Source organism: Pangasianodon hypophthalmus, chromosome 5, assembly GCF_027358585.1.
Source record: "Pangasianodon hypophthalmus isolate fPanHyp1 chromosome 5, fPanHyp1.pri, whole genome shotgun sequence".
NCBI lineage: Eukaryota > Metazoa > Chordata > Actinopteri > Siluriformes > Pangasiidae > Pangasianodon > Pangasianodon hypophthalmus.
This window is the reverse complement of record NC_069714.1, coordinates 15,402,654-15,430,616: the sequence shown is the minus strand read 5'-3', so window position 1 is coordinate 15,430,616 and position 27,963 is coordinate 15,402,654. Positions and strand designations below refer to the sequence as shown.

Here is a 27,963-nt window from a genome sequence, read left to right as displayed (position 1 = left end):
GTAATCTGCTTAGCTGTTTAACTTAAGCCAGAATCTAGATTGCCCAATATGAATAATGTACACACTTAAATGTGTTACCTGTCTACCAGAATAATTACAATTTATGCAATTAAACAGAGCTTACGTTAGAGTCAGTAAGATGTGTTGAAACTGAATTTCTGTTAAATTTAGAGTCCTGGTTCAAAGTGCAATCTATTTGAACGTATCAGTGTAGTACACTACACAGAGTCATGTTTTAAGTACTTCTCTAGATCTTAAGCTGATTGGTGACACATGTCTTCCCACTGTTTCCATTCTTCATCAGGTCAAAACAACAATTCGGTCAGGTCACCGGGCCAACATTTTCAGTGCAAAATTCATGCCCCACACTAACGACCAGCAGATTGTGTCCTGTTCAGGAGACGGCATCATCTTCTACACACACACAGAGAAGAGTCCAGACATCAACAGGCAGTGCCAGATGACCTGCCACTATGGAACTGCATATGAGGTATGAAGATAGTGCAGATGATATTGTACTAACACTCACAGCAGATGTAAATGAAACAGCAGAAAACATCTAAGAATGGCATTTCAGGCAAAATTATTATTTGAAAAAAAAACATTATTATTATTATACATTATTATTCAGGCAAAAAACATTAAGCCTTTATTTGCTGGAGTGTGAGTGTGTGTGAGTGTGTGTGAGTGTGTGGATGCACAGTGTGCTAGGTGCTGTGAAGCATAGGTGCTATAAAGAGTGTGCACCTTTACATTCCACGTTTAAACTTCATTTAATTTCACAACCTCTTCAAATGATGGTGAGCTAACATATGGCATTTATACCTAGATATTTTAACTGGCTCCTTACCATACCACCACATTTTTCACAGTTTGTTGGCTGCATGCTGATGATAAATGACACCGTAAAAGTCAAAGTCTTTATTTGGGGAGAGGGTGGACTCACTTTGGATTTTAAGCTTTGGAGCTGTAATTAAGTTTTAATCAAACTCAAATTTGGGCTCATTTGATGCTTACCTTTCAAAGTTAAAGTAGTGAGACAAGCTGCTGTACACCATGATACTGGGCTAATAATAGGGCAGGGTGACGTGTTAGAAGTGAGACCGATATGCCATGATATGCTGACAAGTGTGGTCCTTATGCCTTTTTGAAATTAAATTGAGATACATTGCCAGTCAAAAGTTTTTGAGCACTCCATTTTTTGTTAAACTTCAAAAAATGGCTTTAAGTTAAATGCTGTAGAAGTGGAAAATCTCAGTAAGAAATAGGTATATGTGAACTGAGAAATGTTTTTATTTTTATTTTTTTTTTTTTTTTAAATCTAGCTCTAACTGGAAAAGGATGATCTGGATCTTGTAGAACACAATATTTATACATTTGTCTTATAGCTGATATTAACATTGCCTAGCATCAACTTCGAAACAAATATAGGCTTACAGTAACTTGTTCACCAAACAAATGCACTTTTTAGAATCCCATTAGAATCTGAGAGTGAGCAATGAATTAACCTAATAAAATTTTTTTAAAAAAGCGAAACGCTCATAACCTGCCTTCTGCCACATACTAATTGCATGCTTTCCTCTGGCCATGCTAGACATGCGATTCTTGTGATTACTACTAAATAATACTCCGAAACAACAAACTTCCTATTCAAATATTTAATACTCTCTCAGAAAATATGAAGCAATCTCTGGAAACAATGCTGTTATAAAAGTCATTATTGGTTTAAGACCTGTTGCATCATGTGGAGATATTCATGTCTTCTGTCTGTCTTTTTACTCTGTCTCTAGATAATGACAGTACCAAATGACCCGTACACCTTCCTGTCCTGTGGGGAGGATGGCACAGTTAGGTGGTTTGACCTGCGCATGAAGACAAGCTGCACAAAAGAGGACTGTAAAGATGTAAGAAGATTTGACTTGAAATATACTTCTTTTTTTTTTTTAAACAGTTTTACAATCCCTTATTACATATTACATTCCCTTATTACTAAGATTTATAGAGTGTGGAATGTGGAATGTGGAATTCCTCAATATTAGCTGGAATATTTATAATATAATGGTTTCTGAGGAAAAATGTGTTTTTTTTGGCAGCCTGTCTAGCTGCATGTTCCTGCATTATTGTTTCTCATTAAATATCTCACATTAGAGTTGAACGACTGAGATTGCCCCGGGGAGAGGATGATCTGAGATCAGATTCATGCACATTAACCTTTATTTTTGCCCCAAATTAAGAGGCACACCCAAACTTCTCTTGCCAGATCTTGTAAGGAGGCAACAGCCTCCACCCTGAATTTCACAGCCTGCTATGATACATAGTTTGACTGAGGTGAAGGTAGTTTTGTGTTTGTGCAGTGGCATTGGTTAAAATAATACTTAAAGATCATATTCTGTTAGATTATGTTACAGCTGTCACAAAGCTCTGTACCACTCTGAGCTAAGAAATACACATTTAGCTTTGAACTCAAATATCTGGTGATGTGGAATTAATGAGGAAAGCATCTTGTACTCTTAAACTCTTATACAATACATTACTTATGAGATTGCAGACAATTTGGAGTTTAGAGAAACATATGTTGTGTCTTCTTACTCCTATCTTCGAGCATGATTATTATGTGAATTGGGGCTTCTCCAACAAAAAGACCAGACCTTACTCATTTCATATTTTACATATTATACATACTTATCTTGCCCCTCGCTCTTCTTACTCTCAAATATTTGTACTTATTTTGTTTCTTCTTCTTTTATTTCTTCTTCTTTTTTTTGACTGTTTATAATCAGGATATTTTGATTAATTGCCGGAGAGCTGCTACCTCGATAGCCATTTCTCCCCTTGTGCCGTACTACCTTGCTGTGGGATGCTCAGACAGTTCAGTAAGAATCTATGACCGAAGAATGCTTGGTACTAGAGCTACAGGTGAGAGCTGAACTTTTGTTTTAATCTCAAATGACATTAATTTCTGTTACATGCAATGTATAACAAATTCCGCTAACCATTTTTTGTAACTGGCTCATTTCGATCAGCATCATGACATAAATGCCAAATTCAAATGCTCATCTTGCGCAGTTAAGTGTGATAATGTGATTTAGTTTTTCTCACTGTGAATCATTTTGAAATTGTTCTGTATGTCATGGTGGTTACAGACTGCATTATAAATTTTCATTAAAGTAAAATTCCAATTAACAAGCCACCCCTGTTACTATAAATACCTGTAGTGTTTCTATTTTAAAGCATCCTATATGAAGGGCTTTGAGTCTTACTTTAGTTTCTGTCCTCAGTTTACTCCTAAATGCCTTTTCAAAAGATCCTTTCGGTAACGAATTGCTGCTGTTTGAGATCACTGTGCTTTGTAGTACAAGTTCCTACCCCTTGTAGTACTTCATAAGGTTTTAAAAAGCTCCTACCTCTAGGAGTACTTCATAAGGTTTTAAAAAACAATTCATACCTTAAACAGAAAAGTTGCAACATTTTGTTTATTTAATACCTTGCTCACTACGTACAGGTAACTACATGGGGCGAGGGACAACAGGTATGTGTGTGCGATTTGTACCTGCCCACTTGTCCAACAAGTCCTGCCGTGTGACATCCCTATGCTACAGTGGTGATGGACAGGAGGTTCTGGTCAGCTACTCGTCCGACTACATCTACCTGTTTGACCCCAAAGATGACCAGGCCCGAGAGCTGAAGGGTCCATCTGAGGAAAGGAGAGAGGAGGTGAGGAGCATAAGTGATATAACTGTCCATCTACTAAAGACTTAGAAATAGCTCACCCCCATGAGTACTGCGGAGAAACGATGATGTGTATTTGCAAATGCATGTTGGAGGACATGAGATTTGAGGAGGAGTCCAAAGAGAATATCTTCCATCAGTCTGTCTCAGGTCATAGGTGGAACAGATTGGACACACCCTGATCTGTCTACTAATGACCTGTGTGGTTTTACATTTATTAGGCAAAGGTATACTGATTGAACAATTGAACAATTCTGAGATATCTGTAAACTGTAAAGTAACCAGCTTATAACTTCTGACCTTCAGATCATGAGGCTTTGCCCACTAGACCTGGTGGTGTATGTGGGATTAAAGTTCAGGGGGGAGGTGGTGAAATGTGCTGGGTCACTGATACAGGGTCTCTCAGGCTTTCAGTGTGTAAAGCAGTGCCTGGATTCCCCCATGCTCACATTCCTTTCCAAACAGAGCTGCAGACGCAGGCTATGTTCCATTGCAGGGACAGAAATAGACTTAGCGCACAATGACAGTCAGAGTCAGAGAGGAGAAACCCTCAGGTCTCTCAAATTAAATTCATTGGAAGAATAGGCATCTTTTTAAATGTGATTTTTTTTCTCTCTCAGTGTTTTGCCTACATTTTCAGCTTTTGGGATTTTCCACCTTGTATGTAGCTGTTTTAAGATGCATTTGGCATCCCCAAATGTTCCTGTGTAAAAAAAAAAAAAAATAATAATTCAGTCGAATTTTTTAAATGTTATTATTTTTATTCTATTCTGCAATAATAGAAAATGTTAGGTAAAATGAACAAGAAATTGCAAAGAACCATAAGAAAAAAGTTTTGCTATGGCCTTCTCAGTCACCTAATTTCAAGAAGGCAGTATATAACATATAGCATAGTTAGAACAACATGTTGGAGGCTATAAAGGGGAGGTCTATATTATAAAGGGGAATATTGGAAATTCAAGTTATTACAGAATATTACAGGTTAACATTACAGGTTAACTTCAGAAAGCCCGATCATGATTCAGTATGACTTATACTGTATATGTATATGTACAGTAAATCCCTGTATTCGCTGTTTTAGTTACTGCGGTTTCACCGTCGTTGACCGCAGTCCGAAAAAAATTAAATAGATAATTCCAGAAATACAGTAAACATTCATACTTTAAATTGCACACCATTCTGAGTAACATGGTGAAATCTTGTGCAGTCCTGCTCAGGACATTAATCATCCCTTTGTCCAGCGTATCCACACTGTATGTGCTACCGAGCCGTTAGTTACTTAGTAGCCGTCTCGGTTATCAGATCAGCTCTCGCGGTATCACAGTGCTTGTGTTCAAGTAACCCTTAATAATGGCCCCAAAGTGCAAGAGTAGTGATGCTGGCAAATCAGATGTGCCAAAGAGATGTCGTAAATTGCTTCATTTAAGTGAAGAAGAACGAGGAAAGAAGAAGGGTGAGTACAGTACAGTAAATATTTTAGCGAGCGAGAGAGAGAGAGACCACGCTCACTTAACGTTTATTATTATAATTGTTCTATTTTATTATTAGTTACTGTTGTTCATGTCTTACTGTGGCTAATTTATAAATTAAACGTCATGACAGGTATGTACGGTATATAGTGTTCGCTACTATCCGCGGTTTCAGGCATCTGCTGGGGGACTTGGAACATATCCCCTGTGGATAAGGGGTTCTACTGTTTATGGCACGTATTGCTATTGCCATATGCTCCATTCAGTTTGTGTGCTGTTAATGCATGAAGTTGTGCCTGCTACAAATTACAAATGAGGTCTGAGATCTGGGTTAATATCTGAGTGCAGTTACTGATTTTCTTCTGAAAAAAAAAAAAAAGTTAAATTTGTTCTTCCAGGTGTGGCAGAAATAGGCTCTGTCAGTATAACCCTGTTATGTGCTTGCACACTGCGTTATGTTGGTCACTATGTAGAGTGCTGGTAGCTTCAATTTGAGTCCTAAGAGTTAAGAGTCATGACTGAAAGTTAATCAGTATGTGTTTCAGTATGACACTTGGCAAGGACCAAGAAGAATTAGCAGTTGTACTCACATGTAGGATGCCACATTAAATCTCCTAAATCTATGAATAGCATTTGGAACTCCATTCTGTTTCATCACTCATTTCTTTTCATTTATTAAGTGTAATTTGTAGTATGTTAAGAATTCGGGACCGAGACTATTTTGACAGTGATTGATGTTTCTTGCAGCTGAAGCAACCCCCGGTCAAGCGATTGCGCCTGAGAGGAGACTGGTCAGACACTGGACCCCGTGCTCGACCCGAGAGCGAAAGAGAAAGAGATGGTAGGATAAAAAACTGTGGTCCTCTCCACCAGCACACACACAGCATACACAACACACACCAATCCAACAGAAATACTGACAGAAATATTTGTCTATAAATAAAAGTGTTAACACACAAAAACCAACCTCCTATAGATATTTTCTATAGATATTTTGTAATTTTTTTATTTTATTTATTTCTATTCAGCGTTCTCACTGTTTGCTGTGGTAGTACTAATGTTATATGTAATTCTAGAAATAGTTAATAAAAGGTGTGTTGCAAGAGGGATTTATTGCTGTTTGTTTTGTTGTGTTGTCTTGCATAAGTTGTGTTTTTGTTTATTAAACCTCTGTTTAACTTGATTATATATAGAGTAAAAAAAATGTGGTATGCCAGATTAAGTTCTGAGTACACCACACTTCATGGCTACATCAATAATGTCTGATTTAGACTTGGAATAGGGTTGGAATTGGAACACCTCCATTTACAATTGAATTTCTGCTCTGTAGCTTACAGGCTTCTCTGCTCCTCAGAGCAACTCATGTTTATATACTCATTATTGAGATATAGGCAACAATCTTTTGAAGCACCTTTTAATCCATCTTGCTCATTTTTTGTTCAGAATATGAATAAGCCACAGTCTACTTAGAGGGAGCTCATTAGTTTCTCTTTGTAAGCTAGGCTTAGAGCTGTCTTCCTATAAAAAAGGAGAGCTTGGAGTGGTGGAGGTCTTGAAGTTTTAAGGTCATGAGGCTTTTTTTTTCTTCACCTCAGGAGAACAGAGCCCCAATGTGTCTCTGATGCAGAGGATGTCAGACATGTTATCACGTTGGTTTGAGGAGGCCAGCGAGGCCCAGAGCAGCAGAACTCGTCCCCAAACTCGGCCCAGAGGTATGACATGCGTCACCATATTACTATAAGTTTTGGTCCCGAAATAACTCGTTCTGCTTGAAAGGGCTTGGTCAGTCTTTTTTAAACCAGGTCAAAACATGGCTTTTGTATTTTAAGTTCTTATGCCCAGGGTTTAACAGACATTTGTGGTGTGTCTAAAGTCAGTGAATTCAAAGCCCAATAATAAGTAAGATAGAGAGAACGCTCGTGATTACATGCATGAAAGATATGTTTTGTATATGTTAGTATTGTTTGCAACCTACTCTGCAAAAAAACATCCATCAGGTTGTAGTATACATTTTTGCTAAGAAGCATGTCTCTCTTTCTCTCTTTTTTTTTTTTAATAAAGAAATTAAAGCTAAAAGTTGCCTTATGTCTCTTCTTCCACAGGTGTGACAGCTCGGACACTGGGAACAGCTGCAGCTTCAGAGAGCCGCTCTCAGGAGTCTCTGGGGGCTGAAGGCCCCATGGAGGTGGAGTCTGCTACCTCTGACCATTCCTCCCCACCTGCCTCGGACTCAGCCCCAGCCCAGGCCTCAGCCTCAGCCACAGCCCCAGCCACAGCCCCAGCCTCAGCCTCAGCCTCAGCCACAGCCCCAGCCTCAGCCTCAGCCTCAGCCTCGGCACAACCTCTCCCCAAATCCATCTCCTCCTCCTCTTCAGGCTCTTCTTCCACTGTGACAGTTCTGCCTCCCTCCACCTCTTCCTCTATGGACAACACTGCCTCCTCCCCTTCCTTGCTGTCCTCTCCAGACTCAGAAGAGCAGAAGAGCCAACCTGAGGTGATGACTTCCAGGTCATCCACACCTACCCCTTCCACAGAGCCTGTTCTGTCTGGTAAGAATGCCATGACTGACATTTCATCCCTGTTGCATGTCAGTATTGATAACATGACCGCTATAAGTTGGGGACAAATACCAAATATGTGTTGTAGGTACACAAACACAGTTGATGAGCCTCACATTATCTAGTGTTCCAGCCACATTGGACTTGATTGAAAAACCAGGTGTGGAATTCATGTGCATTTGGTACTATAACCAGTTTGATTGTAAAACAGTCTTGAAAATATGTCAAGACTTTTTAAAAATTAAGTACCTCTTGTTTGGAAATCAGAACCTTCAACCAAGGGTTCTAAAATTAAAGAGTCAAGTTAAAGAATTTGACATACAAATTTCAACATAAAACAAGCATTTAATACTGGTAAAGATGGGTAAAAAAAAGTTATGGAAAAAACGGTTAATTAGTTTAAGATCACACTGAAAATATGAGAGAAATCATTATAAGTCAAAATATTAATTAATCTAAAATTTTCTATTTTATTTTTTTTTAATTCACTTGAGTGTTTAGGAACTCTTTAGCAGTCATCAATAGGCCAAAGTCCCTTAGCCCCTCATCAACATGGGGAAGACGAATACAAAAGTGAGGAGGTTGGATAGAGTGCCAATTTCTCCAACGATCACAGTGTGAGATTTGCTGAAAATGGTAGCTTTCTGAGGTCGCCAAGTGTCCAAATCTATACCTAGATGCTGCCAATATAATACTAATACTATGCCAATATAACATTTGGAAGGCATGCCAGTAGAAAGCCTTTCTTTCATGTAATCACATCCCTATGCCCCTCAAGTTCGCTGGACTCTACTGGAACCTGGGTTCTGTTGTCGAATAAGACAAAAATAGGTAAACAAAGATGTGTAAAAGATTGATTGTTATACAGAAAAGAACCTAAAAGGCATGGTGCAGGCTTTGTAGTGTCATGGGGCTGTTTTTCCGGCAAGATTAAGTGAATTAAACACAATTTTAAGATTACGTAAATTAGCCATTTTTGTAACCCTTTCCCCCAGCTTTAACAAGGGTACCAATAGTAGTATTTTGTGTCATAGCTTTGTCTCAGCCTCTGCATTTTTACAGAATTCACAATTTTGTAATATTGTTGGAATTTTGCCCATCAGTGTACCAGTCTTATAATACCCAGCAGGAATCATACAGTCTCCACCCCATTAACAAATCCTAGTTGCTCATGATTTATAGGCTATATCAGTATAGGCTAGTGCAGCTAGCAATCCTTGGTAATGTAAACTCCAAAATGTCTGCCCCAAAGCGGTTGTAGTCTTTCAAAATATCCTTCTTCCTTTCACAATTAATCATCGGAAGAGGTTTTTTTTTTTCTCGTCCTAAAATGGGGAAATCATGCTCTAGAGACTACAATGGCTTTGCTGTAAGAGGTGAATAGGTGTTTTATTAGTTGTAAAATTTTTATATTTTGTGTAATAACCTGTTTTATAACATGTTCATTTTATTATCCATTCTTCTTGTTTTAAACCTAAGACTGCTCATGTTAGTGGTATATTGATGGGTATATTATCTGGGTTATTATGAGATTTAGGCCACATTTTCTGATGACTGAGCTGTGGCAGGCCCACTCTGATAGTATCTTTAGGATTGTAGAACAGTCAAGTGGCAGAACAGAGAGTTGTAGTTAAATCCTTAGTTTTCTGTCTTTTTTTGGTTCCTTTACAGATGAAGATTGTTTTCTCAAATAACCCTCTATAAGTTGTCATCTCTTGAAGGTTTAATTGTATGCGTCTACAGTTGAGGCTAAAATTTACATACACCTAGAATAAAGGTACTCTGTTTGCCACAACTCCACACATTTCATGCTTCCAAACATTTCCTGTGTTAAGTCCGTTAGGATAAGAGGAAACTTCAAAATAATAGCTAAGAGACAGATTTATTTCGGCTTTTGTTTACTGTATCAAATTGTCAAGTGGTCAGATGTTGACATACACTTTAGTATTTGGTGCCTTTTCCTTTTACTTGAACTTAAATTCATGGGGTAGCCTTTCACAAACCTCTCACAATACTTTGGTGGAATTTATGCCCATTCCTTCTTAAAGAACTGGTGTAACTTGGTCAGGTTTGTGGGCCTCCCTGCTCAGACACACTTTTTCAGTACAGTTCACACATTTTCTATTTCTATTTCAGGTCAGGGCTTTGTGATGGCCACTCCATCACTTTGATGTCTTTAAACCATTTTATAACAGCATTGGAGTTATGTTTAGGATCAAGTTTTAACTTTCTGGCTAATGTCTTGAGGTTTTGCTTCAATATTTCTAGATAATCCTCCTTCCTCATGATGCCATCTATTTTTTTGAAGTGCGCTAATCCCTTTTCCAGAAAACCACCCCCACAACATAATGCTGCCACAACCATGCTTAACAGTCGGGATGGTGTTCTACGGATTAAGCCTCACCCTTTTTGCCCCATACATAGCACCAATTATTATGGCCAAACCATTCAATTTTTTGTTTCAGCTGACCAGAGGAAAGGTTGGTGATTACCTGCAAATGTCATTCATTCCTGACAGTTCATTCATCCCTGACAGTTCATTCATCCCTGACAGTTAATTTGTGCTTCTATTCTGAATGATGCAAAGTCTGAGTGGGCCCAAGAGTTTTATATTTGCATACAATTATTTGTACAGATGTCCATGGTAACTTTAGTTGTTTAGAAATTGTTCCTAAGGAGGACCTGGACTTCTGGAGGTCCACAGTTTTGTTTTCTGAGGTCTTGGTTGAGTTGCTTGGAATTTCTCATAGAATCGAGGGCAAAAAGTCACTGGCTCCAGACCCAGGTCCTATTACAGCCAGAGCTATGCTCCCATTAGCTCCTAATTATGACAGTTGGCCAATAAGAAGCTTCTAAAAGTCATTACATCAATTTCGGGAATCTTCCAGACTGTTTATAGAGACAGTCAACTTGGTGTGTGTAAAGCCTTGAATCACTGGAATTCAGATATATTGAATTAAAGCTGAAATAAATCTGTCTCTAACTGATTGTTTTAAAATTACCTCTAATGTGAAGCAGATGCCCTAACTGGCTTGCCAAAATAAATGTATGGTAACATGAAATGTGTGGAGTTATGAAAACCTGAGATTAAATATCTTTAGCCTAGGTGTATGGAAAATTTTGGCCTCAACTGTATGGCTTGAGTGTATCTGTCTGCATATTTTGTCTACTGTACCTGTGATGCAAGCAAAGTGCATGAATGGTTAGTTTACCAATACCGTTATTATGACATCTTTAAGGCTTCTGCTTATTTTTTTTTTTTATTTTTGGCGCATTTTACTAGTTTCCAGTGCCTCTTATCTATGATTTGCCCTTTCTCTGCCCTTTTTTGCCCTACCTTTTTTCCTCTCTTCATATTTCCTGATCTTTTTGTCTCTGCTTTTCTGCCAGAATATGGTCCCCGCAGACTCCCGGTAAGTTTAGTGTGTAGACGTTTGCAGAGGCTGCTGCTTCTGGCTGACCCCCCTGGGCAAGGCCAGCGTTCAGCCTCTCGTGCCTCAGACAGCCGAGCCCAGGGCCCTGATGCACAGACCCGCCCACCAGCAGGTTACACTCCATGTTCACTAGCTAGCCATGAACCCTGCCCAGCTGCAGCCCCTTTCCATCTAACGTTTCCCACCTCTGCTAGCCTTTTATCCTCTAATGGCTCTGGTTTGCTGCCTAACTATAGAATTTTGGAGCACTGCTTCTACTCCATGAAACTTAATACTGTGTACACATTCAAACACACTATTATAGATAACTCTATCATTGATATGATAATATCGCCACCTATTGATTTTGTTGAGGATACTATAATCATGTATTGGAGTGTATTGGTACTCTGTTCACAGGTTGGTTTGAGAATCTGAGTTGTTATGCTGCTGTCTTTTTTGTGCATGATGTATTAATATTTCACTGCCTATTGTGTGCAGCTCTTTGGGGTAGGCCTGAATTTTTTTCAGGTGCTCCCCAATGCACTCCCATCCTTTACAAGCTCCTGGTGTGACAAAATTTCAGCCCAAATAAACTCAAATTGAGCCTCAGATACCATTCATGCCTTTCACAAGAATATGGCTTCAGTATGCTGCTTGAGTGCAGGTTAAATTAAATTGTGAATGGCATTTTATGGAAGTCTCTGAGATGCACAAAGCACAGTTGCACTAAGTCTATAACATAACACCACCACTCAGCTGGCCGGAAATATGTGTTCAATAACTAGAGATCAGATTGTGCACTAAGAATACAATTTGTTCTTTATCGCTGCCTTGAGTGCTTCGGTAAGGATTTTATGGTGGAGCTGCAGTCATCATCCAGAAGCTATGTGAATAAACCCATCGAGCAGAAGTAGATTGATTGGAATGAGAGTAAACCAGATAATAATTATAATAAAGGTCATCCATGTGTCCCCCTGTTCAGCAGTGGCTCTGCTGTGGCTGACCAACATGAACATTATTGTGGAAGCTGGCAAGTTTTCAGAATTGAGGTGGAAGGTGATTTTTTTTATGTAAAGGGTATCTGTGAATCTTGTTTGAGGTGTGAGGTTTCTATTAAATTCACATGCTGTTTTCTTTAAGTGGAAATGTGGAATTTATAATATTGGAACTGCAAGAAATGGCTATTATAAAACTGCACCCTGAGTAAAATATGGATATTAAAATGTCAGTAATGAGCCTTACAGTTCCTGATATTTTGTTACTTTTAGATATTTTAGTTTTAACATATGAGACCAATCTGTCTTTTAGCATTACGTTAAGTATGAAAACTAATTGCGTTGTATTGGTGTACATAAGGGCTTCCTTGTAGGCATCAATTGATGGCTTGCTGTCAAGCTTCATATCCTAAGCTGCGGATGGCATTAGTGATTAAGCATTTACTTTGGACTTAGTGGCTGTTTTTATGCAGGACACGTCTTTCTTATCATTTGGATTCTGCTTGTGCTGCAGTATGATGGCTGTGCTGATATACTTGTAGTATCGACCCCAGTTTCATCGTTTCTTTGCTTATTTCTTTTTTTATTTGCTTATTCAGTACATCTTGTTTGTGTTCCAGATTCCCCTTCGTCTGCAGTAAACAAACAGCTTGGATCCATGACTCTGGATGAGCAGCCTGGTGCGTCACTTCACCTCTTCCACCGTTCTCCCTTTCCTTTCATTCCCTTAATTCAGCTGTCTTCTTTTTTTCTGTCCCCGTGTACTTTTTGTCACACTGGGACAGCAGTGTCTCTTCTCTCTACGGCATCAGCATCATCAGTCAATGGACAGGTCCTTAAAATCCATCCATTTTTAGCAGATATAGCTGTTCTATTGAAGCCCATTTAGAAAATAATGGCTCAGCTGAAAGATTAAATTATCCATTTTTTTTTTCATCCAGATGGGCGGACATTGTCTTTAACCTTCACCCATAGTGTCAGTTGCCTGGGATATAAGGTTTCTTGTCTTCACTACTAAAATTTTTACAGCTTTTAAAAATCTAATCAGCTTTTAAGTGTAGTCTGGTTAGTTTAAGCAGACTTGGGTCAGTTTTTTGTTTTTAAAAGAAAAACATATTTGGGGAAGCTTATCCTCTTAAGACTTGATGTACTTCTTCACAGCTGATGAGCTTGTGCTGATTGTGCCGGTTGCTGATTGTACATTTAACCTTGCTGTGATGTTTAAAGAAAGTTTCCTCTCACTCTGAGTTCCCCCTCCTAACTTGCATTCTGGTTTAACTGGTTAAAGGCTTTACCAGTAAACCATGCTTACATTAGTTAAAGTGTTCTACTTTCTTCTTCACCAAATGAATCATTATAGTTTGCACTGTGCATGTGGCTTGAGGCTATTATGTTGTATTGAAATGCAAACTGATCATTCTAGTGGTGTAACTTTGCCCTCTTTACACATCTTGCATCACGTTACCATGAAATGTGAGGTTTGCATTGAATTTGTTGACGCAATGCCAGTAATGTCTTTATAGTAATTGTTGACTTTATTACCAAGTATCGCGCTCTGCTCTGTTCTCCCTTCCAAATTGTTACCAGGTTGATGGTGCTGTCACTTTCAGAATCAAATAATTGTCTGTTATGTACAAATCAGCAAATTCATCGCTCAGTAAATATAATCTTAGTGTTGTTCATGTTCATAGCTGCAGTTCTGAAAGGATTTCACCTGTCCGCAGACCATGTTTCTATTTTTCTTTGGTCTCTCTTTGTCTGTTTCAGGAAGCACTGAAGCATCAGGGAATGTTTGCTGTGATATGAGTGCAAGTATCAGCCAGGCTTGTGCTGAAGATGGCACTGGAACCGGCTCCTCCACTCCTGCTGCTGAAGGTAGCAGTGAAGCCATCTCCTCCACTCCTGCTGCTGAAGGTAGCAGTGAAGCCATCTCCTCCACTCCTGCTGCTGAAGGTAGCAGTCGAGTCTGCTCTTCAACTCCAGCTGCTGAAGGAAGCAGTGAAGCCATCTCCTCCACTCCTGCTGCTGAAGGTAGCAGTGAAGCCATCTCCTCCACTCCTGCTGCTGAAGATAGCAGTCGAGTCTGCTCTTCAACTCCAGCTGCTGAAGATGGAGCTAGCAGTGGCAGTGGGACTGGAGGAGTGGGCTCTGGCACTGGGCGAGTGGCTACAGCAGCAGGCAAACCTGAGCCCGTCCTGAGCCTGCATTACAGCACAGAGGGCACCACCACCAGCACCATCAAATTAGACTTCACAGATGAATGGTGAGAGAACTGATCAGCACCAGACACATCACACTGAGTGTCCCTAATAATTTCTGACTGAAAAAGGAAACAAGTACCTCTCTTGTAAAAGTTCTCTACAAAGAAATAATTTCACGACATTAAAAATGAAATTCGGGTATAAAGTCAAAGCAGCTACAGCAGCAGTCAAAAATCAACAGAATAATAGGTTGAAAACAACCAAAACAAAGAGAAAGTTTTGCCATAACCCACTTGGTTACGATTTGAAGAAGTCATTGTATGAAATATAGCAGAGTTATAACAGGTATATCAAGAAGAATATGGTAAATGGCCATTAAAACAGACGTAGCAGGAAGAATGTGTGGGTAAATATTATGATTGAGAGGATCTGGCTTAGAGGATACAGAAGAGATTGTGGAGACAGATATAAAGGCAGTGGGTGGATAGACAATATTTGCATCACATTCTGAAAGGGAGAATAAAATTTTTAAACTGATCTAATTATTGTTTTCACCATTATTATCTTATCTTTGTCTCCTTCATTTCATCCTAAAGGGAATGCAAACTTTGCACACAACTGTATGTCGTACTGTACTGTATGTTAACATGAGCCTTAAACAATTGCTAATTACTTTGTTTTGCCACAGAGCCAATTTGTCACAAGAGTCATAAACATCTCTTTGCATCAATGTGCAGGAGTAATCTAGCATCTGGCTCCAGAACTGGTGGTGGAGGACAAAAGCCTGCTCAAGCGCGGGAGAATCAGGAGCCTGCATCCGGAAGCCCAGAACAGGGTGAGCCATTATTTCAGCAACAACAACATTAGTCCATACTAATCAAATCTTCTGTTTAAGACTAACTACTGTCCTCTTGTTCCTCCTGGAACCATGAACTGGCATGATCACCATCTTTCCCACTGCTCCTCCTCTGTAGCATTAGCAGAGTCAGTGCCAGAGGAGAGTGAGAGCTCAGAGAGTGGCGCTGAGAGGGCCTCGGGAAGCTCTCAGGGAAGCAGACTGCTGTATGGCCCAGCCATTTCAGAGAATCCATCAGCAGCAGAAGGTTGCAAGAGGACTGAACCAGGTGGGGAGGGCACTCAGGGTTCCACTCAACCCTCACGCAGTAACCAAGACTCGGATGACAGCGATGATGACCCGATTCTCATCCCCTCAGCCAGGTACAGAGGAGCTCAGGGACAAAGGTATGGGCTTTTAGTACTCAGAACTTGAGTGAAGTACAATTGTTGCAGAGCTGCTGATGTGAAGGAATTCTAATAAAGCCCAGCCTACCCTTTATAAATGTAATATATACAATGTGTAAGAATTCATGTCTTTTTCAGGTTTTACATTTAGTTGTATTATTTATTTCAGCATAGTACACCTAAGAAGTAATTGTCGAAGTAAGGATATGTATGCATTTTAGAAAAAAGTCTGAAGTTGTTTTTCTTATTAGGTTTAATTTCAGAGGCTCTGCAATAGGTGATAGGATGATCAGGTATTGTGATGAGCTCATTTCTAAAATAATCTAAGTACAAGAAGTGAAACGTTTGTTGATTTTTTTAGCATATATTAACCTTGAAATGTGTTCATGGTGGAGTGGAATTGCAAATGTTTTTTACAGGAACTAACTGTAACCTTATTTGCTTCAGTGTGTTACAAAAATGTGTGGGTTGGTTTTAATGGTACTTCAGTCAGTGACTAACCCAGCAAGTGAGTCGTATGCATGTGTTTGGAAATGAGCCTCGTGTCTAATCAAATGTTCGTGTAATCACTGCCTTTGCTACAGTGAGCAACAATAATTCTACAGCATGGGCATTAAGAGTATTTATTTAATCACCATTGTATTGATTTTATCACTATATTGTGAAAACTGATTTAAAAGCCTTGATTACTATTTAAATGCAGTCAGAATGCTGCTAGCCCTCATGACGTCAATGAAGTCTATATTTTATTCTCTGTCCAGGCGCTCAGCAGCAGCCCGTATCCAGGAGCTCCTGCGCAGGAGAAAGGAAAGGCGTGAGATGGAGGAGAGCGAGACCCAGAACATCAGGCGCCCTTCAGTCAAAATGATGTACAAGGGCCACCGCAACTCCAGAACCATGGTGTGCTACTGTGCAGTGCTATGCAAGAAGAACTAATAATTGGCAATAGGATAAAAGCTATATTGTGATTTAAAATGGACAAGATTGTGTATGACATTCTTAAGTTAATTATCATTTCTTTATCTTTGTGAGTGCAGATAAAGGAGTCATGTTTTTGGGGAAATAACTTTGTCATGAGTGGCTCGGACTGCGGCCATATTTTCATCTGGGACAGACATACAGGAGAGCACCTGATGCTTCTGGAGGCTGATAATCATGTAGTTAACTGTCTGCAGCCTCACCCTTACGACCCAAGTGAGTATCACAGTGCTCTTCTGAAAACAGGCTAGGCGAAAGTCAGTAAAGGAATCAAGATGTTATGGTTACTTTATGTCTTTTGCCAGTTCTTGCCTCATCTGGAATTGACTATGACATCAAAATCTGGTCCCCACTTGAGCAGTCACCTTCGTTTAACAGAGACCTTGCTGACGAGGTACAGTAAATCTCCTTTGCTGATTGTTTTCTTGACCAGAGCAGCAAGCAAAAAAATTAAGGAGTAAAAGACGATGGGACGTGCTGGTATAGGAATATAATCCACTGTGGGGTGGTGGGATGCCAGCCCTGAAGTGGATTATTTTTCTACAACAGTATGTCCTGAAGTGTTTTATTTCTCTTATACCACAGTGATTTGCCAGTTATTACAATTTATGAATAAATGACACATTTTATAAACAGTATTTTAAGCTTTAATAGTTACATTAAATGTTGTGGAATGTCTACAAGACAAGTTATTTCCTGTTCTCATTTATAGCAGCTATAAGCAGTAGTTCCCACACCAGACTCTTTTTTTTCTCTCTCTCTCTCTTTAGAAGTTATTAAGGCAAAAATCACAGCTTGTGATATTAATGAGAAACCAGAAAGCAATTTTTTTTTCTTTTTAAACAAAACATTTTTAAATACATTTATTATTAGCCTTAGATTATGTAGATTGTCTGCCATACAAGTATATGTGAAAAATAATGTATTAGAACAAGCATATTAATATAAAACTGTAATTTGAATTGCAGCTGTGCTGTTAGAGAAAATTAATCAACAACAGCTGGCCAATCAGATTCAGTAACTCAGTAGTGTTGTGGTATAAAATAATATTATCATGAACTCTTATTCTACAGTATATGTGAGCCTAGATGTTCTATTTATAGGTGCTCTAGAGGGCAGCAGAGCTTAGTACACCTCTATAGGATCCTGATTACCAGGCTGAGGTGGTGTCATAGTAAGATAAGGAATGCAAGGGAGTTCCTTGGCTCTGTGCCGAGACATAAGCTAATGGAACAGCTGACCATAATTAGATTCCAAGCTGCTGCGAAAAAGTTCTGTCTTATACAAGAGGTTAACCCTCAACAACATTCAAAAATCTGAGTCTCCCTTTCAGGCTGCTGTTAGTATCACTGAACAGAAGTGCCACTCAGCCACTCATAAGACATAAGATGCTTAAGAGTTTTATATACTGTATTATGATCCTGCATTAATCAATGTAATATGGAATAGAGAAACTCTAATAAACTCTAATAGTCATTTAACTATTCACTATAGCAGGGATGCTTTATATGTGGTGTGATTCTGTTATAGGTGATAGCTCGTAATGAACTGATGCTGGAAGAGACAAGAAACACCATTACTGTCCCTGCCTCCTTCATGCTTCGAATGCTGGCCTCACTCAATCACCTCCGAACAGGTGATCTTCACATTCCACACTATTTGAGTACAACTGCTGTCCAGAGTGTGGTCTGTTTCTCAGGTTCCAGCCCTGGGGACTAAAGGCTGATTTGTACTTCTGCGTTAACATGTCTTTGCGATCATGGGTAAACGTGGCACGCAGAGACGTGCTAGCGTGCAGTCCTCCTTGTGTGTATCATCAGTGCGTCGGGGGGAACACTGATTGGTTGGTGGAGAGGCGTGTCAGTTACGTAGATGGAAACAGTTTGATGAGACATTGTGACATTTTATATTAATACATATTTATATTAATACAATATATTTATATTGCATTATTAATTAATTAATAACTATTTTATATTAAAATAATTTAATATAAGTATATTATATTAAGTGTGAGGCTATATGCTGGCTGTAGTTCATTATAATTGCCAGTTTAATCCAGCAGGATTGTTCACTTTACTTTCTCTTCCATCTAGTGGACTCCCAGTCAACACACAGTGTAGGTGATGTAAATCACAGCAACTCAGTAAAAATTAAAAATGAAGCATCCTTCATTTAGTAATTTTTAGAATTGTGGATTTAAAGATTAGTTAAACTGAAGTGCTTTGATACCAAAGCCGCTCATACTGCTGAGTACAGACCATTTAAAACACTTCAGAAATGCTTTCTGTCAGGATTCACTTGGTTTATAGATAATTACACAAGGTTTCTTTTTTCCCCAGAACTTTTCAAAACAAATTTATGCTCATGTTATCTTCTAGGCTATTTATTATATTTATTTATTTATTACAGTGAAACATGGAACTTGTGTTGTTTTTGGCCCTTATTCACTGTCTAATTTAGTACATTTTGGTCTGATTCTGGTCTGGTGAGGACACAATCACATTAATTGCAGGTAGAAATACTTCACCTTGTGCGAGCATCCGCAAACAACACCGTGACATGCATCCAGACACGTGTATGCAGATGTATAAATCAGCCCTAAGAGTGATGATTACTAACATTACGATATGAAAATATAAATGGACAAATCAAATTAGACAAGTTCATATCTTACTGCTGTTTAAGTAATTGAGAAACATGGTGTTTATTTTATTTTTTGTCTCTCACTTTAACTCTCAGACCGATCCGAGGGTTCTGGACAAGAGAACGAAGATGAGCAGTAGCACTGCTGTGATTCTACCCCCCACCTCACCCCATCCCATCCCCCCAATCAATCAGTGTCATTTGCTTTAAAACAGTTGAATATTTGAGATTTGTACAGGCTGTGTAGAATATTCCCTTGTTAGGTCCATTTGTAGTAATCATTTTTTTTAAAGTTGACTATTCTACTGATTACTTCACATGGGAGTAAATCGTACCTGTGAGGAAAGACGAATAAATTGCAGTATATAAAAATATATAAATATATAATATATAAAATGTGACAGAGGTAGCTAGATGATGGGTGCTTGAGAATATTTAAATGCAATACTTCTGTTGTGCAAATGGTCTAGCTTTGAGCAGTGTTATGTGTGAAATTTTCTAGTTTTGTAGACCTGGAGTTATGCATGACACACATAAAATCATGCTTTAAGTTTCTGTTCCTTAAAAAAGGGTTGCTACAATATCAATTGTCAATTTTCCTTGTGTGGTTTGTCTAGACTACATTGCTTTTTAAAATATGATTTCCACATTTGTTCATTTGTTCTTCCGGGCACCTCCGATAGAATCAAATACTTCATAAGGTTTCAAATATGAAAGTCTGCATTGTTGAGAGACATGGATTCGTTGATGCGCACTGGATGTGTAAAATGAAATGAGAGTGGGCAGGCATGTGAGTGGGTAGGTTTTTTAAGAAGACCTTTGAAAAGTTCAGCCCACTGCTGTCTTTTCAAGTGGTTGTCCTCAGTGATAAATGGCAGAGCAATGCTAAAAGTGTTTGTCTGCTAACAGGACAGATGGTATTTGTTTTGGCAGCTGGTGGCCCGAGTGCGCTGCTAAAAGGTCACTGATTACAGGGAATCAGACAAAATGGTTCTCCCTCACTACTCCATTTCCCCCCTGTTGCTTTAAACCAGTCATTGCACACCATTCAGGAATGTGAACCGTCTCCTGTTCAGCCACCAGTTTCAGAATCACGAGAGGTTTAGGTACATTCAAAGTACACAGGTCTAGAGGAGAATATGAATATTTATGGTATTGAATGTGCCGTGATCATTATGGACATGGAATAGTCACTTTTAAATGATTTAATATATACAAATGGATAATCAATCTTTGGGATTGTAATAAACCAATACAAGAAATCCCTGTAGTTTGTGTTTTATGGTATTTTTATAGATTTTTTCATGACAATATACAGCACAATTAATATTGACTTTGGTACAAAACATTCCACAGGAATTCTCAGACTAAATTGCAAACTATTCTTTGTTCAATTGGACAATTTGGAGGTCAGTGGAACATCTTCCTTATTCTACCAGCAGCAGTAGAAAAGGAACCTGACCTAAAGACGGCCCATACCATTTTCAAGTGCAACTGTACTAATAAGACACTTAACACTGCTTTTCATGCATTTCAGTACTACTGGAGAAGTTCCTAATGCAATGAGTCACAGGTTGCTTCAACTAAGGCATCATGTCACATGAGGCATACAGCTGAATACGCTTCATGGATTGAGAATGAATACTAGTATATAAACAACTGCTTATAATACTGATTATAATGTACCACATTAACTGTTTTTTTTTTTTTTTGTTTTTTTTTTTACATTAGAAACATCATGGTATAGTGTCACCAGGCTACCTTTCTCTGCATAAAACAGGAATACAAGATAAATTTGTTTTAAGATGCACCATCTCCATACAAAGTAAATTATACAAAGGAAAACATGTATAGCATAATATTTATACTAAACATAAATTACAAGGCCACCCTCAGCACTAATTATTCCCCACAGACAGTACAGTTACTCAATATAGTGGTTATGGCTTCCTTGCAAAGGAAAAAAAAAAAGGCAAGGCACATGGACAAAGTACTGATTACAAATGTCTAAGTTGTACTTATTTTCAGTGCCACCTGTACATAAACACAGCTTAGTTAACTGAAAGCAATACAACCCAACTTCTCCCCACTTTGCTACAAAGAGGAATCTCCATTACAGTACATTTAACTTTGTTTGCACTGGTCTCAGTCTCTTATCCAAGCCTTTAACCAGATCATGGTTCCTATGTTTATTAATTACATAAACACTAAGCAACATTTTTTTTTAAATGGATGGATGTGTACCATAAGACTCTGTACCAAATAAGGCAGCATAGTGCACAGTATGCCAGCTCTATACTGTACTTAAAGTGCAGTGTATAAACAATCAGACAGATTCATCATGGACATTTTCTTCATCTTCATCATCTTTGACTATTCCTTCATCAATGCTCTCCATCCTAAGTCTCTGTCCATCTAGATACCGTGGTCCTCTCGGTGTGTTGCGTGCTATCAAACTGCTAGTAATTGGCGTGCTCTCCCCAAACAGATGCAACTTGGCATCAATCTCTATGGCCTTTGCCAGACAGGATGCAAAGCTGTCGAGCGACTTATGGACATCGGCAGTAACTTGGACTGTTGGGAAGTCACCTGGATAAAGATGTAATTATGGGTAAGACATGACTTGCAATAAAAGCACATGATTTCTCAATATTGCTATGCAGTATATAAATGCTATTATTAAGGAACGTAATGAGACACTGGTTTGTCCTACTGATTTTTTGCTGACACAAAAGCAAAAAGAATTCAAATACTTTTACGAGGTTGTTCCACTTGGTCCTCAAATGTGACAGAGCTTCTTCTCTTAAAGCCATTGTAGTGTGTGAAATGGGAGGTGTCAGATGAGTAGTTATCCAGTAGCATGATGTCTGTAGCTGTAGGAGAAAACAGTGAGGATCACTCAAATACCCAAATACCTTAAATGTTGCATGGCATCATCATAGTCTGCATTAAGTATCTCAAACCCATATACACCACACACACCACAAAAAAAAAAAAAAAAATCACCAGTAATCATAGCCTTTAGCTGTTTTCAAAAATGTTTGGGTTGTGCTATGGAGAAAGGTTCCTTTGACTGTATTCAGTGTGGGAACTGTAGGCAAGTGCAGTCTCTGTGTGTTGCACATACATACCTGAATCTTGAGTATAACTGAACCCAGTATCACCAGTGCTACTGCCAGGCCCTAAGAGCTGCCCTCCTCCAACTAGCATGGCTGTCAGGTGTGGAGACATCCCCAGGTCTGAAGGAGACATTTCATTGAGACAATCAGCAGGTTTAAGCTTGCTACACTTCAGGGCATTTAAACACATCACAGCACTGAGAAGAATGCAACACATGCACAATCTCTATTCATCTCAGGGGACTAACCAGTGATCCGGTTTGAGATGCTGAAGAGTCGTGACGTCCTGTGACGTGTGACAAATGACTCTCTGTAGTAGCGGTCCCCGAAGCACATGCCCAGCAGCTCTTTACGCACGGTTTTGTTCCACAGTCCATAGATTAATGGGTGGCATGCTGCACTGGTGAAAGACAGCCAGGATGCTAGAGTCTCCAGCTGTGGAGAAACACTACCTTTTCCCCACAATGCCTCGGTTCCAATCACCACCACATAGGGCCCCCAGGTGGTCAAGAATGTCCCTATCACCACCAGGATGGTAATGAAAGCTTTGCACTGGTTGCCTGAGTAAATGAGGCTCTTGCGGCTGCTGCTAGAAGAGGTGGAGGTGTTGGAGTTCTTGCGACCATTCTTCTGCATGCCAGACTCCTCCTGGGCAACCACCACAGTCCCACAATACACCTTGCGTGCTTTGATGCGAGCTACGCGGAAAATAACACTGTAGCACACTAGCATAGCTGCCAGGGGAAGCAAGCAGCACCAAGTGACCCAGAAAGATGTATAGCCAACTTCCTTGTGCCAGGCTGCCGTGCAGGTCCACTTGAAGTTATCAAACTCAAACGCAGACCAACCAAAGAGTGGCGGCAAGCAGCCCACTAAAGAGTGAAGCCAAATGTAAACAATGGCCACTGTGGCCCGATTTCCTGTGATTTTCATAGGGTAGATCATTGGGTACAATACAGCATAATACCTAAGATTAAGAATGAACAGTATTATCAACAGAGTTGCACTTAAAATGTCACAAGGACTTGTAAGTCAATGAAATGACAGTGGCCTCTTAATTTAATAATTTAAATTTTAACTTACTTAAATAAAAATACACTCACTGCAAATAACTGGTTTCCAAAAAAATACAACATAAACAGAAATTATAAGATTTTATTCTCTCCATATATAACTTATTCACAAATACACTGAATCCAGACTTTTCCAATGTCATTTTTTTAAAAAAATGTACAACAGACTCACCTGTCAATAGCAATGGCTCCTAGCGTGAGCATGCTAGCAGAGCTAACAAGCAGATAAAGCAAGGCTGTGAAGTTGCACCACACCACCCCAAACATCCATTCTCGCTGCAGAGAGCTGGCTACCACGAAAGGGAGGGTGAGCACTGACAGCAGCAGGTTGGACAAGGTCAGGCTGAACACAAACTTGTTGCTGGGTGTCAGCAGGTAGGGCTTCTTATAAAGTGTCACAACAATTAGCAGATTTCCCAAGCAGATGAGCAAAGCAATAACTATGATTGAGGCCGACTCGAGCACCATGGTCCCGCTGGCACCCAAACCCTCCACCGCTGTGCCATTCTTGCTGCTGTTCATCGTGGAAAGTTGTTATGCGCCTAAAAGAAAAAGATCCAATTAGGCAATGATCAGCACTCACACTTTGAGAACGTTCTGTATTCAGTATCAACAGATTTCAAGGAAATATCACATTATTCAAGTAGCTAATGAGCTCATAGTGCAGCATTGAGATGCCAGCCAATGTAGTTCATTAAAAACCTAGGGATTACTACTGGCTATACAAAGCTACTTTTGTTACTGTAACCCCAAGCTTTGTTATTATTCTGCTTATTTAGTGCTCATTTGTCCCCAGACTTATGAGGAACTTTGCTGCAAAAAAGTGCTCCTGTATCTCAAAGCTTTTAAGCGTGAAAATCACACTGACTAAAAGTTCCTACTGCAGGCTACTCTCATATGATGCAAATATATAATTTGCATATAATATATATAACACATTCCTGGGCAAAAAAAAAATGGGCCAAGCCCAAAATGGCAAATATTAATGGTGTTAACAAAAAATCATTGGTCAAAAAATTAGCAAGAATTTAACAAATGCACTCCTGAGAGCTCCTGTGCCTCCATTTGCTCGTTTACTTTTGCTGCAATGAACTATTTGGGGAAAACAGGGAAATTCACTTATACAGTCTCCTTGTATGCAAAGGTAAAATCATGATGATGCTTAAAATGTTTGATGTAAAATTCAAATTAACACATGTCTGAGTGTACAAAATTTACCAAAAATATCTTCTGGGATGTTTTTTTTTTTTTTTTTTTCCTTAAAAGGTTAGTCGTTATTTGGCTATCTGCCACACCTGATGCAGCCCATCAAGGGCCACAAGGCTTAAACATTTAAAGAAATCAAAGGGAAAAGCTATCCCATACTAAGTTCCTTTACCTATTTGTTTAATTCTTGCTAATTTCCTGACCAATGATTTGTTGTTAAGACCATTAAAAGCTTAATATTTTGCCATTTTGAGCTTGGCCCTTTTTTTTTTTTTTTGCCCAAAAGTGTATACAAAATAATTTCAGAATTTAGCCTAAAAAACTTTTTGGATTTTGCTTAGACTGTCAATTTTGCTTAGACTGTTAATTTCCTATTTTTTTGTTTCTTCTCATTCACCCATTCATTCATTTTCCATGTGCTATTCCTGGTGGGTTTGTGGTGGCAGTAGGCTGAGAAGTTGATCCCAACCTCTCTTATCCCTGGCCAAAGATTCCAGCTCCTCCTGAGGGATTCCTAGATGTTCCCAAGCAAATTGTGATTTCTTTCCAGCGGGTCCCAGGTCAACCCCAGGGTGTCCACCCCAGTGGGACATGCCTGATACAGCTCTAGTGGGATCTGTCCAGGAGGTATCCTTGTAAGGTGCCTGAACAACCTCAACTGGCTCCTCTCGAGTTGGATTAGCAGCTCTACTCCAAGGCTCTCCCGGATTGTCAAGCTTCTCGCCCTATCCCGCAAAGTAAACCCAGTAACACCTCAGAGGAACCAAAGTTCTGCGACCTTATTCTTTTTTTTCCACTACCACAGCTCATACCTGAAGATAGGGATGTAGACTGACCGATAAATAGAGACCTTCTTTAACAAACTAAGCTCCTGCTTCACCACCACAGACCAGCAGAGTGACTGTAACACTGGCCTGTTCTGTTTGCCAAACTCGCACTCTATTTTTATATCATGTGAGCATTTGGGTGAAAAATATTTAGGTGAAATGTTCTCAAACTGCCCTAAAACTAATTTCATAAGGAGAAGACAGTCAATATGACAGGCAACAAAAATGATACATTAAACTTCTCACACATCCAAAACAACTTGGTGTGATCTCAGATATCATTGGAAGGGATATCACATAACAGTTATCCAAAAAGGAATGAAAATGACTTTCACAAGAGGGACTGGGTTTGAAATTTGTAACTGAATTACATTTCCAATTGAGCCACTTCAAGTATAGTGCTTCCATCTTAAACAGTCTTTACACACTTGCCATAATATTAAATACACTTCTCTGTGTGGTTTCTATGTGCCTCTGTAAAACATCCTACAATCTATAAAAATCATCAAATGACACATTGCACAGATGAGAACAGAGGTGGCAGCCACCGAGAGTAACTTTAAACAACCTGCCTGCTCCAGCCTGATGCCCTACTTATGGTTGGATTTCTCATCACTTGGAAACCACTCTCTGCTGCTGAGGATGACTCCACATGGACAGCCTAAAGTTACATGAGATTACTGTAGATGGTACCACTTATAAACTATCAAGATGGCTTTAGACTGCAGTTGATATGAAAAGTTTTGCTACGATGGCTTAGGACTATGATTGCTATGGTAGCTTTAGGACTCGCAATTCCCACTAACAGTTTTGCACTCAAGTCTCCATCAGTGAACAGTTCAAAATAGACTTCATGTGTAAACTATAATGAACTTTCACAGTTACACAACTGCACTTTTTGACCATATAGTATACAGTTTAGAAGCGAATTATTTATAATTGCACTATCCATTGTCACCCAGATGAGGATGGGTTCCCTTTTGAGTCTGGTTCCTCTCAAGGTTTCTTCCTCATGTCGTCCCAGGGGGTTTTTCCTTGCCACCGTTGCCTCTGGCTTACTCATTAGGGATAAATTCACACATTTACAATATATATCCTGAATTTACAGATTTCTGTAAAACTGCTTTGCGAAAAATGTCCATTGTTAAAATAAACGCTATACAAATAAACTTGAATTAAATGACGGACTTATTCTGAGATTATAACATATAACGTCGTTTGAGGGAAGACTGTAAATCTTCAGCATGCATGCTGTAACTGGGTTTCTGATAGCTACTAAATCAGCCTCACAGCTCCATCGAAAAATTCAGGAAGTAAAACTTGGACACAAAACCTGTCATCTGAGGCAACAGTAATGTGTTTGTGTGTTTTTCTTTTTTCCTTACAAAGCTTAAATATCATTTCATGCATCAGTAAAAGAACCTGAGTAAAATCTGCAAAGAATATTATTTATAGTAATACTCATTAGAACCTATTTAGACTATAGCTAGTGTCGTCTAGCATTTAAACTTTTTTGCGTTTAGTAAAAAAAAAAAAAAAAAACGCCTAAATAAATAAATGAGTTAGCAAGTTAGCCAGTTTTGCTAGCTTTCTAGCGCAACACTGTGCTGGCATTGTACAAGAGGAGGAGAAACGCGATTTACGTTCGTTTCTGCTTCTTCTTCCATTAATTATAAAACACTCTTTAAAATACTTTAACGCTTCATTTTATGAGAACAACAGTATCACACCTACTCATTTCTTTTCCAGCACTCGTCTCCCAGTGAGAGAGAAGAGAGAGGTAAGAAGTTAAGTGCAGACTGAAGTAACGTTAGCTGGGTTAGCTAGCAGCAGTGTATTTAAAGGAATGAAAGTTTCTCCTCAGCAGGGACAGCTAGCTCAGGCGCATATAAAGTCTCCTCACCTCCACAGAGATGCTTCAGGCTCTCACCGTCCCGTGAGAACATGGCAGAAGCCAGCTGTGGGCTTTTTTTTCCTGAAGAAATTACCAGCAGTGGGTTATATCTGAATGCATTTTCCATGAGAGAAATCCTTCTTTGTGGTGGTCGGTGCGGATAAAGAAGAGGGCAGTCCTTGGGTTATAATGGCGTCTGAATCCCAGGGTTGAAAACTTCCCTCAATCCCTCTCCCCTTCCCACAGACTCCACAGAGTAACACTCCCGAAACCAAACCCGGGTGGGCGCTCCGACGCTCACTCCCACTCAGACTGAGCTTTTATTGGACTTTAACACGTCCTGTTTCTGCTTTTGTCCCTTGTAGAAAAGGAAAACAAGCTACTCCATGTATAGTTTCATACTCCAAATACCTTAGCTGTAAATATAAGCCTAACGTTTTATCCCACGTCGTGAATTCAGTGAATTAACCAACTGGTTATGTGTTAGAAAGAAAGCATCAACAGATTATCATTTTAAATTCAACATTCTCAGTATCACGAAGTGGATTAAAAATATTCCCGCATTATTTTTGCATAAGGATCATGTGTGAATCACAGCCAATCCAATCAC

General features: G+C 39.2%; 2 protein-coding genes across 8 annotated transcripts in view; one reads left to right on the top strand and one right to left on the bottom strand.

Moving 5' to 3' along the window:
- Nucleotides 1–20,496, top strand: part of dcaf6 (ddb1 and cul4 associated factor 6) — a 27,389-nt gene extending 6,893 nt beyond the window's left edge. Inside the window, exons 4-21 of one of the 6 annotated variants that reach the window (XM_053234243.1) lie at nt 305–490; nt 1,791–1,904; nt 2,781–2,916; nt 3,503–3,714; nt 5,946–6,039; nt 6,794–6,910; nt 7,301–7,747; nt 11,147–11,302; nt 12,788–12,847; nt 13,935–14,430; nt 15,106–15,203; nt 15,343–15,586; nt 15,862–15,903; nt 16,372–16,510; nt 16,648–16,804; nt 16,894–16,982; nt 18,119–18,224; nt 19,331–20,496. In XM_053234243.1, coding sequence (XP_053090218.1) covers nt 305–490; nt 1,791–1,904; nt 2,781–2,916; nt 3,503–3,714; nt 5,946–6,039; nt 6,794–6,910; nt 7,301–7,747; nt 11,147–11,302; nt 12,788–12,847; nt 13,935–14,430; nt 15,106–15,203; nt 15,343–15,586; nt 15,862–15,903; nt 16,372–16,510; nt 16,648–16,804; nt 16,894–16,982; nt 18,119–18,224; nt 19,331–19,374 — 2,937 coding nt within the window. In that variant the 3' untranslated portion in view covers nt 19,375–20,496. Of the gene's footprint in view, nt 1–304; nt 491–1,790; nt 1,905–2,780; nt 2,917–3,502; nt 3,715–5,945; nt 6,040–6,793; nt 6,911–7,300; nt 7,748–11,146; nt 11,303–12,787; nt 12,848–13,934; nt 14,431–15,105; nt 15,204–15,342; nt 15,611–15,861; nt 15,904–16,371; nt 16,511–16,647; nt 16,805–16,893; nt 16,983–18,118; nt 18,225–19,330 lie in introns of all 6 variants that reach the window. The other 5 variants (XM_053234242.1, XM_053234245.1, XM_053234244.1 and 2 more) reach the window with 5 other exon arrangements.
- gpr161a (G protein-coupled receptor 161a) lies at nt 20,219–27,963 on the bottom strand. 2 transcript variants are annotated; one of them, XM_026912634.3, is made up of 6 exons: nt 27,363–27,963; nt 23,599–23,968; nt 22,602–23,320; nt 22,366–22,473; nt 21,988–22,107; nt 20,219–21,823 (listed from the first exon to the last, which is right to left on the bottom strand). In XM_026912634.3, exons 2-6 carry the CDS (start codon nt 23,946–23,948, stop codon nt 21,561–21,563), a joined length of 1,560 nt encoding a protein of 519 aa, XP_026768435.1. In that variant the 5' UTR covers nt 23,949–23,968; nt 27,363–27,963; the 3' UTR covers nt 20,219–21,560. The 2 variants fall into 2 exon arrangements, with proteins under 2 accessions (XP_026768435.1, XP_026768436.1); XM_026912635.3 differs by lacking the exon at nt 27,363–27,963 and adding an exon at nt 27,194–27,341.

Bases quoted from the DNA above. Each gene is read 5' to 3' on its own strand.
- gpr161a (XM_026912634.3), bottom strand. From the start codon at position 23,948: ATGAACAGCAGCAAGAATGGCACAGCGGTGGAGGGTTTGGGTGCCAGC. The intron at 22,474-22,601 runs GTTAGTCCCCTG...TGTCTCCTTCAG, and splicing joins CATCTCAAACCGGATCACTG to ACCTGGGGATGTCTCCACAC. The intron at 21,824-21,987 runs GTATTTGAATTC...ATCTTTATCCAG, and splicing joins AGTGGAACAACCTCGTAAAA to GTGACTTCCCAACAGTCCAA.